The 13,392-nt window shown below is 44.9% G+C and overlaps 1 protein-coding gene across 1 annotated transcript in view; it reads right to left on the bottom strand.

Moving 5' to 3' along the window:
• Window positions 1-249: 249 nt before the first annotated feature.
• The window catches only part of LOC138977317 (uncharacterized), a 25,866-nt gene continuing 12,723 nt past the window's right edge, over window positions 250-13,392 (bottom strand). The window contains exons 6-11 of the mRNA XM_070350216.1: window positions 4,281-4,448; window positions 2,926-3,021; window positions 2,356-2,548; window positions 1,908-1,958; window positions 1,456-1,570; window positions 250-1,158 (exon numbers count right to left, since the gene is read on the bottom strand). Of these exons, the coding sequence (XP_070206317.1) occupies window positions 250-1,158; window positions 1,456-1,570; window positions 1,908-1,958; window positions 2,356-2,548; window positions 2,926-3,021; window positions 4,281-4,448 (1,532 nt within the window). The remainder of the gene's footprint in view (window positions 1,159-1,455; window positions 1,571-1,907; window positions 1,959-2,355; window positions 2,549-2,925; window positions 3,022-4,280; window positions 4,449-13,392) is intronic.

A 13,392-nucleotide genomic window follows, 5' to 3' on the forward strand; every position in this document is an offset into this window, starting at 1 on the left:
CCGAGCTTCCTACCGATCCAGTGCAATGTAAATTAGGTCAATTAAGTAGCTCACTTGAGTTCGCATGCTAAATACACGGCGTGCATTTAACCCAACAGTGGCCCGTGCCTGCTTGGCTGAGGGTGCAGTCGGCATGTGTCAACGTTGATCAGTCTCTACACATCGTGTGAACATCATCCTCACTACAGCAGCTGCACTGGAAATGGCGTGTATGGCAGTCGTATCCATCGAACAAAAGGCGGGTAACGATCACGAGTCGATGCCGAAAGACTTGAGGTCTGGCTCTCTGATCACCACATGCAGTCCGTTGCGATGTTTGTCAGACCGGTTGGAGCCTCTTCTCTTGTCCGACACAGGGCTTCTGTCTTCCACTGCCAACAGGTCAACACCTCCACCCCCACCCTGCGACCTGTTGGAGCCTCGTCGCTTGTCCGACACAGGGCTTCTGTCTTCCACTGCCAACAGGTCAACACCCCCAACCCCACCCTGCGACCTGTTGGAGCCTCGTCGCTTGTCCGACACAGGGCTTCTGTCTTCCACTGCCAACAGGTCAACACGCCCACCCCCACCCTGCGACCTGTTGGAGCCTCGTCGCTTGTCCGATACCGGGCTCCTGTCTTCCACTGCCAACATGTCTCTGGCCTCCTCACCCCCACTCTCTCCCTCCAACCTGAGGCCCCGCCCCTTGGCCTTGTCGTGACTCCAGCCCTTGCCGCTCTCCCTGCCCGGCCCCCCTGCCGCCTCCACTTCCTCCGTGGCTTCATCGCTCCGCCCCCCTGACCCCCCACTGCCCTGGGGGTCACCGCCGTCCTCACAGCCGCTGCCCCCTCGGTGCTGGCTTTCCCCCGCACCGCCCTCCCGATGACCGCCGCCCTCCCCGCTGGGACCCGGGCAACACCCGCTGGTGCCCGGACACGCCCCGTGCCCGTAGGTGCCCGAAGAGGTCCCGCTGGGTCCCGGCTGCTCGTCTATCTCCTGGGGCAAGTTGCTGTCGTCGGTCTGGACGTGCACTGCGAGCAGCGCGTGGCCCTGGGTGCGGGGCAGTGGGTCGTACGCCCGGTCAGTGTGGTCGCGGATCAGGCGACGTCTGCAGCAGCTCCACACGTGGAAGGCGTGACCCAGGGTCAGCACCAACAGTGACGTAATCACGGAGTGCACCTGCAGAGGCAACACGGAATACACGTCACTTTACAGACCATCAATAGAAGTCACCCTCAGATCAAAATGGAAATAACCTATGGCTAAAACAATACAAGTCACCCATAGGTCAACGATAGGTCTACTACAGATCAAGAAAGCCATCACACACGTAGGCAAACAAATAAACAACCAAAACTAAAAGCTGGCAGTTTCAAAGCATTCTGACAGACTGACAACCACTCACCACCAGGTACAGAAAGACAATGACTCGCCACTAGGTGAACAGTCAGCGGTGAAGAAAAAGCAATGACTCACCACCATAGGCTGGTCCTTGAGGAAGATTCTGAGCGGGAACTGGAAGGACGAGATGACGGCAGACACAGCCAGTGTCAACCCCACGTACTTTCCTGTGTGCTCCGGGGCAAAGTGCCTGCACGTGAGACACACACATGTTACTGTTCACACAGACAGACACATCCAGCGTCAGACCCACGTTCTTCCCTGTGTTCTCCGGGGCAAAGTGTCTGCACGTGAGACACACAGATGTTACTGTTCACACAGACAGACAGACACATCCAGCGTCAGACCCACGTTCTTCCCTGTGTTCTCCGGGGCAAAGTGTCTGCACGTGAGACACACACATGTTACTGTTCACACAGACAGACAGACACATCCAGCGTCAGACCTACGTACTTTCCTGTGTGCTCCGGGGCAAAGTGCCTGCACGCGAGACACACAGATGTTACTGTTCACACAGACAGACAGACACATCCAGCGTCAGACCCACGTTCTTCCCTGTGTTCTCCGGGGCAAAGTGTCTGCACGTGAGACACACACAATCAGTTTACAGCTCACACAGACGTACAGACAAAGATAGACAGAAAGTCAGACAAAGAGATACAGACAGACAGACAGACAGACAGTCATAATGACAGACAGAGAGTTTGATGCAGAGAGACTGAAAAACAAGCAAACAGACACACAACTACAGACACACTAACAGACAGACAGAATGAATAAGACAGAGTGTCTGCCAGAGACAGACAGAAAGTTAAAGAGAGATACATAGAGAGAGAGAGAGAGAGAGAAAGAGAGAGACAGAGAGAGAGAGAGAGACAGAGAGAAAAATAGAGAGAGAGAGAGAAAGAGAGAGAGAGAGAGAGACAAAGAGAGAGAGAGAGAGAGAGAGAGAGAGAGAGAGAGAGAGAGACCTACACGTGCAGCAGGAAGGCGAGGCCCGTCACGAGGTGGAAGACACGGTGCAGCGCATGCAGCACGTAGGACATCACGTGACAGGCCACCACCCCCCTCCCCGCCATCAGCACCACCCTCTCCGCCACGCCCACCAGTGACGTCAGCACCAGAGCCGGTATCATGTTCTGCATGTGGTGCGTGCTCAGGACCACGCCTGCAACGGTAATAACAGTAATAACGGTAATAACGGTAATAACGGTTATTACGGTAATAACAGGGAAACAGGTTTCGACAAACATCTATACACTGACAGACGACCACACGCACACACACACCTCTCACAAAGGGAAATCAAAGTCCAATAGTTAAACATTTACAAATTAACAATTTTTTTCATTTCCATGGAAACAGATTTTCAGCCTGACCGTTTAAGCGTCGCGCTTAATACACACATCGGTGATATTGTGGGGGAAAAAACACCCACAGTATTTGATGCGATGGCCTTTTATTTGAGCTATCCATACATATAGATCTATACATGCAGTTCATACAGAAAATGTGCGGCCTAGCTGTGACAAACAGCGGTCATACCCAGTTCTCTAGGGCGACGTCTGTCAATCAGCAGTCCCGGCAGAAGAGCTAGCGGGGTGGACAGCAGCTGTATCCACCCGAAGATGTGCTCTAGGTCTGAAACACAGGCAGATGACAGGCAAGGTTAACAGAGAGGCCAGCAAACACAGGCACGGGATTGTCAGGCTTAGCAGTACGTGACGGTGAGCCGAGCAAAGAGGCCACCAAACAAAAAGAATGGCTTATGAAGACATCCCGCCAACCCCGAATGTCAAACGATTGTGTTTTAACGTGAACGTGCTTCACCTACAACAATCTGATCTGCTTTTCTCCGTCCGCAAACCGGACTGGGTATTTGGCCACAGCGTCCGTGACTCTCACACCGTAAACTTTAAACAAATATAACCAGTGAGCGTGAGAAATGACAACATCAAGTACCTTCTTTTCTGATTGACTTTCGTGTGAGACCCATCTGGTGAACCAACACCAATCTGTCCAGACTTTTACATTTAATAAGAACATCCTTCCATTTGTGACCCTCCACCACGAAATGAGTCGCATGTCACCTCGCGCGGTTCTGCGCTAGGCTTAATATAAGTCCGGGGAGTGTCTAATAACAGTGTGAGGGTCACCTTAGTCACAGGCTTATAACTCAAACAGTTTTTGCTCTTATCTGAAATGGTTTTCACCACTGGATAGAGCATAAAATACTCTTTAGGAAAATGTACAAATATGAAAATCATGCAATGGTGACATGTGACTCATTCCGTGGTGGAGGGTCACAAATATGAAAATCATGCAATGGTGACATGTGACTCATCCCGTGGTGGAGGGTCACAAATATGAAAATCATGCAATGGTGACATGTGACTCATTCCGTGGTGGAGGGTCACAAATATGAAAATCATGCAATGGTGACATGTGACTCATCCCGTGGTGGAGGGTCACATTTGGACACATACCACAAACCAACAGCCTGACAGTCAGCCTTGCACAAACAGATTTAAATTTGTTTGAATTCGCTCAGTCAAGGACAAAAGAAATTCGCATACAAAAAATAAAAATAATAAAAATGCCAATCTGCAAACGTAGATGTTTGGTGCTTGTCCGCATGCTGTTAGTGCTCGTACCAACCTGGACACATGTGCGGTTACTTACTTGATATTTTACACTGGAAGGAAAGAATCTGCTATGCTATGCTATGCTATGCTATGCTATGCTATGCTATGCTATGCTATGCTATGCTATGCTATGCTATGCTATGCTATGCTAACTTGGTTTTTCTGTCCCCAGAACTAGCGTCTATTTGGGACATGACGTGGTTATAATGCTAGGAAAAAATCATCTTTTGCTGTTGTTTAAAGGTATGCACTCACCAGAGCCAAGTCCGTCTGTCCAGTGCCCCACATCCACCACCAGGGTCTCTGCCTGCGCGCTGTGAAGGGACTGCACTCCGTACCACAGCACGATACCCACAAACAGCTGGCTGCTTCCCCTTGGCCAGAACTCCGGGGTTGGTCGACGCAGTTTGACGACACCGGCTTCTGAAACAAAATGTCATCGTAAAAGGTCCCGGTCACACAGCTCTACGTCCTTACGAAGACCATACCGATCACTCTGATCTGAACAAGTTATCAAATCGGGGCATATCGTCGTCAGAATCCAGCACATGGCAAATTTTAAAAAAACCCTACATCACGACAGTACTGCGCCACGACCCGGCTACGCTTGTTTTGTGCAGTTCAAAATAAGCGCGGGCAGAATGTGCTGCTTCCCGACCTAGCAGATCCCACCCCGACCAAACCACGCTCATGGAGATCCTCTCACGTTTGGCCCACGATTAGCCACGCTCTCGGACACTTTTCCATCGTAGTAGAAGCGGCGTCTATGTGTGACCGGGGTTTAACACTGGGAACCGACTGCAACGAGTCAAAGTGTAAAAAATAATGTTTACAAAATCAATAAAAAAAATCAAAACAATCAATGGTTCATGGACTATAGTGGTACTTGAGTCAAGGAGGGGGAACACCGGGTAAGGCTGTCAAACATCAACGCTATTCTGGACGATCCTGCCTTCTGAAATAACATTGGTGCCACCACACAGAACACTGACTAGAATGAATCAGTGGTCGATGGGCGAGGACGTTGCACGGATCAAGACGAGAGTCATTCAACGGTTGATGACCATTGGAGGTGCTAGGTCAAGGTGACAAAGATGACGTCAAAGGTCAACCGTTTTCTTGATGGGAGAAGGGGTAGGGGTGTGGGTGGGGGGGGGTAGGGGGCAGAAGTCTTGACTAACAATGAGACTACTAAAGGCAGTAACACTAACGAGGTAGATATGAAAAACATACTTCACACATGGTCTCTTCCTTTAGACGTGTGCCACGTTTGAAACTGAACAGAAAAGGACACCAGAACAAAACACTCTTCACAATCTCTGTCACATACATGCATTCATGTCTAGCCAGTAAGAGGCAGGAAGTCCGGGGTGGTGGTGGCAAGATTTCAAATAATGAAACGATTCGCTCATTGGGTGAAACGGGGACAAACAGGGACACACTTCTGCAGGATGCCATACGATTCACAGAACGGGCGAGTGCCTGAGCGATAAGGACATAATGTTAAAACTCATCATGGTCAATCCAGTTATTGCTGGGCTGTAGATGTAAATAGAAATGGTACAACGAAACTTTCTTTCTTTCTTTTCTTTATTTGGTGTTTAACGTCGTTTTCAACCATTCAAGGCAATATCGCGACGGGTACAACGAAACATGCTGCATGCATTATGTTCATTTCAAACTACAACAAAACCAAATGACTTGCTCTTTCAGTTGTTCTAGAACCCTGATGATCTCAGAAGTATATTTATGTACGATCATGTTTTTGATTGTCGTCTTTGTGTTATGAGTAATGCGCTGTGCTGCCAGAAGACACATTTCCATGTTTATGTACAGTACATACAATTAAAATGGACATTACAGTATTCTTATCTTATCTTATATTAACGTTTTCCTTCTGAATTCCGCTAACATAGCCCACCGCCGCCCTCCTCCCCAGCCCCCCCTCCCCACCTCCAGCTGTTTTTGTTCAATCAATGCTTCCCAAATGAACACAAGTGTCACTAACGAAATAAATTCAGTAACAAATCCCCAGTGTGTACCAAGAGTCAGACTGGTGATTGTGTGTATGTATCTAAGTGGAAGACTGTTGATTGTGTGTGTGTATCTAAGTGGAAGACTGGTGATTGTGTGTATGTATCTAAGTGGAAGACTGGTGATTGTGTGTATGTATCTAAGTGGAAGACTGGTGATTGTGTGTATGTATCTAAGTGGAAGACTGGTGATTGTGTGTATGTATCTAAGTGGAAGACTGGTGATTGTGTGTATGTATCTAAGTGGAAGACTGTTGATTGTGTGTATGTATCTAAGTGGAAGACTGTTGATGGTGTGTATGTATCTAAGTGGAAGACTGTTGATGGTGTGTATGTATCTAAGTGGAAGACTGGTGATGGTGTGTATGTATCTAAGTGGAAGACTGGTGATTGTGTGTATGTATCTAAGTGGAAGACTGGTGATGGTGTGGATGTATCTAAGTGGAAGACTGGTGATGGTGTGTATGTATCTAAGTGGAAGACTGGTGATGGTGTGGATGTATCTAAGTGGAAGACTGGTGATTGTGTGTATGTATCTAAGTGGAAGACTGGTGATTGTGTGGATGTATCTAAGTGGAAGACTGGTGATTGTGTGTATGTATCTAAGTGGAAGACTGTTGATGGTGTGGATGTATCTAAGTGGAAGACTGGTGATGGTGTGTATGTATCTAAGTGGAAGACTGGTGATTGTGTGTATGTATCTAAGTGGAAGACTGTTGATTGTGTGTATGTATCTAAGTGGAAGACTGTTGATGGTGTGTATGTATCTAAGTGGAAGACTGGTGATTGTGTGTATGTATCTGAGTGGAAGACTGTTGATGGTGTGTATGTGTCTAAGTGGAAGACTGTTGATTGTGTGTATGTGTCTAAGTGGAAGACTGTTGATTGTGTGTATGTATCTAAGTGGAAGACTGTTGATTGTGTGTATGTATCTAAGTGGAAGACTGGTGATTGTGTGTATGTATCTAAGTGGAAGACTGGTGATTGTGTGTATGTATCTAAGTGGAAGACTGTTGATTGTGTGTATGTATCTAAGTGGAAGACTGTTGATTGTGTGTATGTATCTAAGTGGAAGACTGTTGATGGTGTGTATGTATCTAAGTGGAAGACTGTTGATTGTGTGTATGTATCTAAGTGGAAGACTGTTGATTGTGTGTATGTATCTAAGTGGAAGACTGTTGATGGTGTGTATGTATCTAAGTGGAAGACTGTTGATGGTGTGTATGTATCTAAGTGGAAGACTGTTGATTGTGTGTATGTATCTAAGTGGAAGACTGTTGATGGTGTGTATGTATCTAAGTGGAAGACTGGTGATTGTGTGTATGTATCTAAGTGGAAGACTGTTGATTGTGTGTATGTATCTAAGTGGAAGAATGCTCTTATCCCATGCAGCACTGTGGACACATCGGTGTCACTTCGCAAGATTGTAAAAACGGGAAGAAATAAAGGTAACGTCAAAACTAGATGAACGACAAGGTCACACGAACACAGCGTCTACACGTACAGTTGAAGGTCACATTCTTGAAACTTGAAGAAAACGGGCCATCAGATAGGAATTCTTTTATTTGAACTGTTCAGCACAGTTTCGCTCCTGTTACAGAAAGCTTGGTTTTACCCAGCAAATTGCTTTTCTCCGTTGGTCCCCCCCCCCCCCCCCCCCCCCCGACCCATATCTTACGTTTTTCAATCAATTTTTTTCCAACCCTATTTTCGTCTCATTTCTTACCCTTCCTGTTCCACATTGATGCGTGCGTGCGTGTGTGTGTGTGTGTATTTGTGTGTGTGTGTGAGTGTGCGTGTTGTGCATGCGCGCAAGCGTGCAAGCGTGCGAGCGAGCGTACGTGCTTTTCTGCGACTTGGGAGAAAACGGATCATCTGAATGAGAAATGGGTCAATTAGATCCCCGCTTGCGTTAATAATGCGACCAGGAAACGGAGAGGCCTGCTCTATTTTCGACGCACCGTTAATTTCTTTGGTCAACGTCAAGATTAACGATGACATCGGAGTAGACCGACTCCTGGTGCGAAGTGACCTCGACCCGTAGTCACCTTAAAACTTTGTAAACAATTTTCTCTCAAAAAACCGATCAGCTTTCAATAATTACTATGACATCCAATAAAGAACAAAGCACAGAATAGTTGTGTACTCTACGCACTTCACGTTTTTAATTTTTTTAAAAAATCTTTAGGCTCTTTTCTTTCTCGTCTCAGCTGTATGGGAAAAAAACAAGAAAAAAAACACCGACATTCATGGTTTGTACAGGACTTCAATGTACATAAAAGGGCGGAATATCTAGCACATTAACCGTCTTCTGGTGAAAGTTAAAGATAAGATAAGATAAGAAAAGAAAAGAAAAGAGTGAAAAGAAAAAAACAGAACTGATTAGGTAAATATGATATGATAAGATATGATAAGATATGATAAGAAAAAAACAAATTAGGATAAATAGGAAAGGATAAGATAGGAAAAGGTAAAATGAAATAGGACTAGATAGGACAGATCAGATCAAATCAGATAATGCTTTATATTTCGTAGGTGATAAAATGAGTAGGAGTTTGCTTCTTTACATCTAGCCCCGTCCTAGATGGTAACTACACTGCACGGGAAAAAGTAGAATAAAATAAAAAAGAGCCCCAGAAAGATAACCTTTCCTGCAACACTACTGACATCTAGCCCCGTCCTAGATGGGAACTATACTCCGCGGGAAAAAAACAAAAAGGACAGAAAAAGAGCCCCAGAAACATAACCTTTCTTGCAACACAAACTACTGACAAACAGGAGAGACGCCACACTCATGCACGTGGAGACAGTCCCAGGTCGCCCAGCCAGGAATCCAGCCACACTTCTCGTTAAGGGCAAATTATACCTGCGCAGAGTCAGCGGCCTTGCATGCTGCGACAGGGGTTATGACGAGTACTTGGCCTGTTTTCTTTTCACGCAACGTGTAGCGGGCTGGGGAAAAAATAATTACCTCAATAATCTGCAGTGCGTCGTCTGTGCCGCTGACTCTGTGCAGATGTAATTTGCCCCTTAGGTCTCCGCGGCAACTTGGGAAAGACTAGCTGACACAGCCAACACGAGCGGCCCATGCGGCACGGCCCAGCGACACACGAGCTGATGCAAACACACTTAGCAGTGAAGTCTTGACTGAGGAGGAAGACGAGAATGGCGGAGCAACAGCAAAACAGAAATCATGTAAACACGCGGCTCTGTGACTCAGCCGGGCTCGGGGGAAAAAGGTATCAAGCACCGACCGGGGCGACGGAACCGGATGCCAGTAAACACGCATGCGCATTTTTTCGTTGCCATCAACTACAAGTAGTCGCTTAGGAAATGGACAAACATGCTGAGAAGAAACTCGAGAAATAAGACGTCTAACTGTTTAAAATTAACACTAAACAAACGAGGTAAGAAAAAACAAACCCACACCAAACCAAACCAAATCAAAACGAAATAAAACAAAACAAACTTGGCTTGGTTAACATTAATTTTAACAAAAGAAAGACGATTAAAAACAATGAAAACAAGTTGTCGTACACTGTCTCCGAGGTATAACCCCAAAACGAGGGCGCTGAGAGTGTGCACTTGACGACCACTGAACACGAAACGATTACCTTTATTTAGACAACAATTTTATAAGGGTCAACTTTAAATGCTTCAAGCAATAATTATTTTCGTGATTTGCTCTATAAATCTCTTCGCTGGATGCTGTGACTGACTTGTTTTTGTTAGCGTTTCATAAGTCGGCAATCTATGACAATGTTTGTTTTTTTTTAAAGGTACGAACATGCGTCATTGCGGTTTAAAAAAAAGAGAAGATAATCAGGTCACAGAAGTTATAACATTTATCGACGAAGAAGACTCACTGCCATAGAGAGGTCAAACGAGCATTGTGGAAATGATTTACGGTCTGGGGAACAGAGGGGGTAACGGAACACAGGGGAGAACCAACTCGACATTGAAAACAACAATGTGCAATGCATTGGGCTGTTTCACCGCTATTGTTCCAACAGCAATGTGCAATGCATTAGGCTGTTTCACCGCTATTGTTCCAACAACAATGTGCAATGCATTAGGCTGTTTCACCGCTATTGTTCCAACAACAATGTGCAATGCATTAGGCTGTTTCACCGCTATTGTTCCAACAACAATGTGCAATGCATTAGGCTGTTTCACCGCTATTGTTCCAACAACAATGTGCAATGCATTAGGCTGTTTCACCGCTATTGTTCCAACAACAATGTGCAATGCATTAGGCTGTTTCACCGCTATTGTTCCAACAACAATGTGCAATGCATTAGGCTGTTTCACCGCTATTGTTCCAACAACAATGTGCAATGCATTAGGCTGTTTCACCGCTATTGTTCCAACAACAATGTGCAATGCATTAGGCTGTTTCACCGCTATTGTTCCAACAACAATGTGCAATGCATTAGGCTGTTTCACCGCTATTGTTCCAACAACAATGTGCAATGCATTAGGCTGTTTCACCGCTATTGTTCCAACAACAATGTGCAATGCATTAGGCTGTTTCACCGCTATTGTTCCAACAACAATGTGCAATGCATTAAGCTGTTTCACCGCTATTGTTCGAACAACGAGAAATAAATACAAATTGTCAGGTATAACTAACCAGCAAGCTTACTTACTAACGAACGAACGAACGAACAAACGAACGAATGTACTAACTAAGTAACTAACAAACTAAGTAAGTAATAACGTGATAAAGTGATGAAATGATAAAGTGATAAAGTAAGTAAGTAAGTAAGTGACATTGTTTGTTAGGCCAAAAAAAAAAGGTGTGGTTACGGTAACATAGCCAAAATAAATAGGGTAGGAAGGTAGGCAATCACTTTTTTTTTAAACTTTTTTTTTCTAATGTGTACAAATTAAACCTACTTGACAGGGAAATAAGTGTGCGACTCGGGCGATTTCGCTTTCATTGCGTTTTCTGTACTTGTTTTTTTGTTTTTTTTGTTTTGACAAATGTAATAAAAAGTTATAGGGTCGGCCCCTAAAAATAGGGTAGGTCGGGTTACCGTAACCACACCTATTTTTTTTTTGTTAGGCCTTATAGATCGGCGTCGTGTGGAATCGGTCTCAAGGCCACTCCGAGGTATAACCCCAAGCTTAAGACAAATGACTTCAAACAATCCCATTGCACATCAAAGAGCATTGAGATACACGTGAACGTCAAGCCCGTGGCTGTGCCAGGTATGTCTCTGGCACGTGACTCACAGCAGAGAGCACTCGTGACAGATGCACTTATGGATATCTGTGCCGGCTCCTTGGATGTGAATTCAGCAAAGAAAAAAACCCATTCATCTAGCTCCCATCACTTATGCATATCTGTGCCGGCTCCTTGGATGTGAATTCAGCAAAGAAAAAACCCCATTTATCTAGCTGCCATCACTTATGCATATCTGTGCCGGCTTCTTGGCTGTACATTCATCTTTCGTCACGTTAGAGAAGAAGGAAACTGGACTGTGACTGTGCATATCAGAAAGTGATGCAGCAGTATATGAAACTCTCTCCATCTCTCTCTTTCTCTCTGCTTCGCCGGGCCCTGCTGTCCGTCTGTCTGTCTGTCTGTGTCTTTCTCTCTCGGTGTCTCTGTCTCTTTGTCGCTGTCTCTGTCTCTGTCTGTCTCTCTCTTGTAGTTTAGAATCTCTCGTGGTCCTCACTAACGCAACTTCCTCTTAAACAGTGCAGGGAAAGAAAGAAAGAACACTATAATTATGGCTGCAGCAAACGATAGTACACGGCGAGGTTTTAATGCTGCCAAATTCATATTAATGAACTAATCATAAAACAAAGCTTATCACCTAAAACCCTGTTCTTTTTGCCTTTAAAGTGTGTGTGATTCACAATGATTAGTGACATTGTGTGTTGATCTGGGAGACGTTGAAATAAGGTAGGAGTCAAAATGAAAGCCAGGAAATTGACACTGCGCTTTTTCTTCTCTTTTTCCGTCTCTGAATTCTTAATAAAACATAGAACAACTCCGAACACTCCCTATTATCAAGAACACCAACCTAAAAGTCAATGAAACTATAAATGTAATCAAAAACACCTAAGAATTTTCGTGTTTTGAATCCACATTTATAGTGCGTTGGAATTGAATACCCTGGAGTGCACAAGGAAGCTAACTGTATCAGCGCAGGGAAATCAAAGCAATCAGACGTAGTGAGGAAACTTTCGCATATTCCAACGGAAGTTTACTAATTTTTGGAAATAACAATGTAAATTGAAAATGTCAGATTGCCCCATAGCATGTTAAGACTGATGCCTATTGTTTCTTTGAGAATTGAAACATAAAATCGCTGTCATAAATGACCACACACCCGTAAATTCTCTTGATATTTTGTACCAAAAGCATGATTACATGCTCAAATTTGCATACCAAATGTTATGCCGTTTTGACGTGTATTTGATGATCTGTTCAAAACAGCTGACATTTTGCCCGTTTTTGCTGCTACCCTAAAAATTATCAATCATTACACCACATTACTTTTATTGAGAGAGCTACCTCTATTCTCTTTATTGATAAAAATGTATCAGGATACATCTCAAACTACTATAACATTTATCCTGTCAATCGTTGGAGTGACTTTTTCTGCCAAATTGTCCGATTCGCCCGCGTGTGACGTGAGGCATATCAGACTTTTTCACCAAATTTGGACATTATGTTTTACTAAGGCGACGGAAGTTCATCGGCCAAAACAATGGCAAAATGCCCGTGCAAACCGTGACGCCGTTCCAGTGCGGAGATTACACAAATTCAATTTCAGTTTAAAGTAAAATGTCCTCCGTGAAATGTGTACAACTCAAGAATCCATTGCGTTTGAAAATACGCCTTTTACCCAAAATTGAAATGTGTGTACTGTCTTTTCCCGTTGACTAGGCTATTTTTAAAGGACGACTGATTGATTCTCCTCACAAAGTTGTGTGCTAACACTTCTTCTGGCAGATTCATATCGCACGGATGAGGTGTCTCTGATTACCAAAAAACAACCACAGCAAAAAAGGAAAATCATTCACCTCGAGATGAATCACGTGACGCGGATGAAGATCACGTGGTTGGCTTAAAATTTGAGCGGAGAAAATGAGAAATGAAGGCGGCGAAGCACGGAGTGTAACCAGGCTAGGAATGGGAGGGGGTGCAGGCGGATGAGAGATTTGGGAACAATGACTTCATTTTTCACTTCGTTTCACTTTGTTGTGACAGCACGGAGTGTGCCCTAGGACGACGCTACAAACAACTCACAACTCAAACGCTACAAAGATCTGGGAACTCAGACGCTACAAGGAGGTGCTGAGCGATGGCCTGAGCT

Source organism: Littorina saxatilis, linkage group LG9, assembly GCF_037325665.1.
Source record: "Littorina saxatilis isolate snail1 linkage group LG9, US_GU_Lsax_2.0, whole genome shotgun sequence".
Classification (NCBI taxonomy): domain Eukaryota; kingdom Metazoa; phylum Mollusca; class Gastropoda; order Littorinimorpha; family Littorinidae; genus Littorina; species Littorina saxatilis.